The 3,526-nt window shown below is 34.6% G+C and overlaps 1 protein-coding gene across 1 annotated transcript; it reads left to right on the top strand.

The window, feature by feature from the left end:
- Positions 1–268: 268 nt before the first annotated feature.
- Positions 269–1,552, top strand: LOC107793506 (uncharacterized). The gene has a single exon (XM_016615873.2). The coding sequence runs from the start codon at positions 936–938 to the stop codon at positions 1,425–1,427; it is 492 nt and encodes a 163-aa protein (XP_016471359.2). The 5' UTR covers positions 269–935; the 3' UTR covers positions 1,428–1,552.
- The last annotated feature ends 1,974 nt before the right edge of the window (positions 1,553–3,526 follow it).

The following is a 3,526-nucleotide window of genomic DNA, read 5'->3' as shown; positions in this document are numbered from 1 at the left end:
CCTAATTTAAGAACAAAGGGCTATACACTATACATACATTATTCTCACTAGCACATAGGCTGTGCACCTCCTCTGTATTTTGCATTCAAAGTATTACAGCTTCCTATTAATGAATCATGTTCAGAATTCTAAGCAATAAATATTTTTATCTTCTCTTCACCAGTTAAACCTTATGACCCTAAGTGAGAGCAGCCCCAATTCTGTCCTTTCACATTTATTCGAAGGGAAGTTTCCTGCCTTCTTTTTCCTTTATGCATTGTATCCAAAACCTACTAATTGGATTAATTTGAATTCGCACAGTGTGGTCCACCAAAGAGAGCCTTCTCTATTTTCGGGGTTCGAGGCCCAAACGTCCGATTAAAAGTGGAAGGATCTCATCTATCTCATGACACTCTATTGTCTCGTGCCTTTTATAAGACATGTATCTCTATCATATTACGTTCTCTATTTTCAAGGCTCGAGGCGCAAACCTCTAGTTAAAAGTGGAAGGATATCATCCATCTCATGACACTATTGTCTCGTGCCTTTTATAAGACATGTATCTCTATCAAATTTGACAGCTTCTTCCTGTCCCTTTGGTGATATAAAGTCAGGGGGAAATAATGGCTATGTACATGTATCCATGAGGTAAAAATTTAATTCCAGCTATTGAAAAAAAAGGGAGAACAAAAATAAATACAGGGGTTTGGGTTGCTTTCAAAAGTAGTAGTATAAGATTAGGCACGTTCTTTCTGTGTGAGGGAGAGCTGTATTGGTCTGTGCAGATAAAAAGCATATGTTATTAACAGGTGTTTTTCATCTACATTCCTTTGCCTTTTTCAGCAATACCAACTCCACTCTTCTGTCTTTTAGTTCATCTAAATGCAGTACTCTTAATTCTTGTATTTTATCATCCTTTTTATTCACTTTTGAGTGTTCTGCTTTTGGCACTGGAAATGGACTCTTCCAAATTATTTGGAGAAGCAGAAGAATGTAATAGCAGTGAATCAGGTTGGACAATGTATATTGGCTCTCCTTCAAATGGTGAGGTTGAAGATGAGCTGGAAAATGAGGATTTTGATGAATTAGAAGACAATAATAAAGAAGCCATTAATAGCGACGACAAAGAAGATGGTGACACTGATGATTCAATGGATTCTGATGCTTCTTCAGGCCCAAGTCATAGGCAGTATATTACTAAAAATGGAAAGAGTGCTGGTCTAGCCAATATGGTTCATTACAAGAATCCAAAGGAAAAGGGTAAGGATCACAAAGTTTGCAGCTTGAACAACAACGATCCAATGAAATTCCACAAAGCCAATAATTCAGTGAAAAGTGGTTCCAAGAATGAAGTCAAGGAAGAAGAGTCTGTTTTTGCTGCAAAAGGAGAACCTTCAAATGGTGGTAATAAGGTTAGGAAAAGTATTTGGATGGGCAAAGGAAAGTAGTAACTTTTATAGTTTAATTCTCATTTGGTTTTAATTAGATAGCACTAGTACTATTATGTAGTAGTATATCTTTCTTTCTTCTTTCTTAGTGCATGGAAAAATTATCAGGATGTTTTCAAGTAGAAATAAACACATTCTTTTTATTTTGCTATTGGTTGAGAACAAGATCAAAAACTTATATTCCTTTACTGCAAAGGTTGACTGAGTTGGTTGGATGAGTGATTTTTTACATGGGAGACTTGTGATCGATTCCTCTCACCAGCATCCTTTTCAGTCAGAGCTCGTCGCACGAGGCTTGCCTAGTGCAGTTTATATATTTCATGTGTGGTTTGCGAGCTATTGTGCAATGAACAAGTTACCCAGTGCACCCGAAGGATAGCAGCTTTGGGTTTCTCCGGCAATTTTCCACAAAAAAAGGGTCATCATCAAACACGTATTCAGTTAGCATTTAAGAAGTGGATTAACATTATCACCCACACAACTGAATACGAATTCGAAAGATTCAAATTAAAAGCATAGAACTCAAGTGGTATAATCTCCCCTAGTATTGGAGTAAGCGATTTAATAATATATAGTGCCAATCAAAACAAGCTAATGCACATACGTTTTAAATTTCACTATTACGGCCTAATCTCTGTACTAAAAGAAATTATGTAAGGGTGTGAATCGATGCACATTTATCAAAAGGTCTGTCCTGAACAATTATTAAATTTTTGGCTGTTAGTATACTACAAGCACATATCATGAGATAAACTAAAGTATACATGTCACGAGTCAATTTGATTAATTTTTTGAAGCTAAATCAGTTCACTATTTAAATTCAAATTTATTTTCTAATATAAAATGACGAAAAAATATATTTAAAAATTCTAGTCAAAGTTTATTTGAGTCTTAGGAAGGGAATAATGTAGAGGGAGTATCCATCAACAAATCTAGGTTAGTTGAACCTTGCTCAATCAATATGTGAAACCTATTGATATCAAAACAAGATTTTATCAGTACTTTTCATAAGCATAAACATAAACATGTTTGAAATCACTAGTTGAAATTTTTAGCAATCCAACAGACAAGATCTAGTACTTTTGGGAAGATCTACTTCTTCCCAAAAGTATAAGTATTACATAGGAATATACGTGAAAATCTTAAATCTAGTCAATGGCGCATGCAAAGTAAAAGAAAAGGAAGTCAAAGAAATTTTTTAAAGTGTTTATTCAAGCTATAATACTTGAATGGACAAAGGCGACGGCAACCAAAAAAAAGAAAAATTAAAGCAGCCAATTAATAGACGCAGTGCTAGCTAGCTAACATCACGCATACATGTGAATTGAATGTAAAAGTAAATATAAGGCTTCTCTCAATTCGAGTTACAAAATTTTCCCAACCTGTCAACAGACTGGAAAACGTGATCGTCACTGTCGCACCAAAGGATAAGGTACATATTGACAATCAGAGTCGGATATATAGTGTTACCGGCAGAGACACAGAAGGATGATTTAAAGCTTATGGCTTTCCGACAACAACCTTAACTTAATATGTAATAATAATCGAGTTTGCAGCTAAGTATTTGTACGTATTTAATGAATTTTTAATATATATACATTATATGACTAAAAGTTACTAGGTTGGTTCTCGTAACGTACAAGCTAGATTTGCCTCTTGTTAGGGGTGGACCTCTAATAAGTGGCGAATCTAGAGGCTATAATGTGGGTTCGTGGGGAATCCAATAGTTTTTTCTCATACATTGTACATACATTAAAAAAAATTAAACATCTATAATTATTTGACTGTGAATTCAATTATTAGTTTGATATCGCTGTAGGAATTCATAAACTTCAAATTTTGAATCCGACTCTATCTCTGATTAATCATATTTAGAGTAGAACCTAGATATATAAATCATGGACCTATTTAAAGTTAAATCATGAATTCTCCCCAGACCGGAAACATGATGTTTAATTCGGCTGGCTTTGGCTCTTCTTTTGTTATAAAACATGCCTCTTCCTTTCCTTTTTGATTTATCCTGTTTTGAACGTTCATTAATTAGATGTGAGATACCAAAGTGACATAATGACAGAGAAATTAAGCTGGAAAAAGGTGTT

The sequence above is a fragment of the Nicotiana tabacum genome, chromosome 22 (assembly GCF_000715075.1).
Source record: "Nicotiana tabacum cultivar K326 chromosome 22, ASM71507v2, whole genome shotgun sequence".
Classification (NCBI taxonomy): Eukaryota; Viridiplantae; Streptophyta; class Magnoliopsida; order Solanales; family Solanaceae; genus Nicotiana; species Nicotiana tabacum.
Note: the sequence above shows the minus strand (reverse complement) of the source record. Positions and strands in the feature narration are given on the sequence as shown.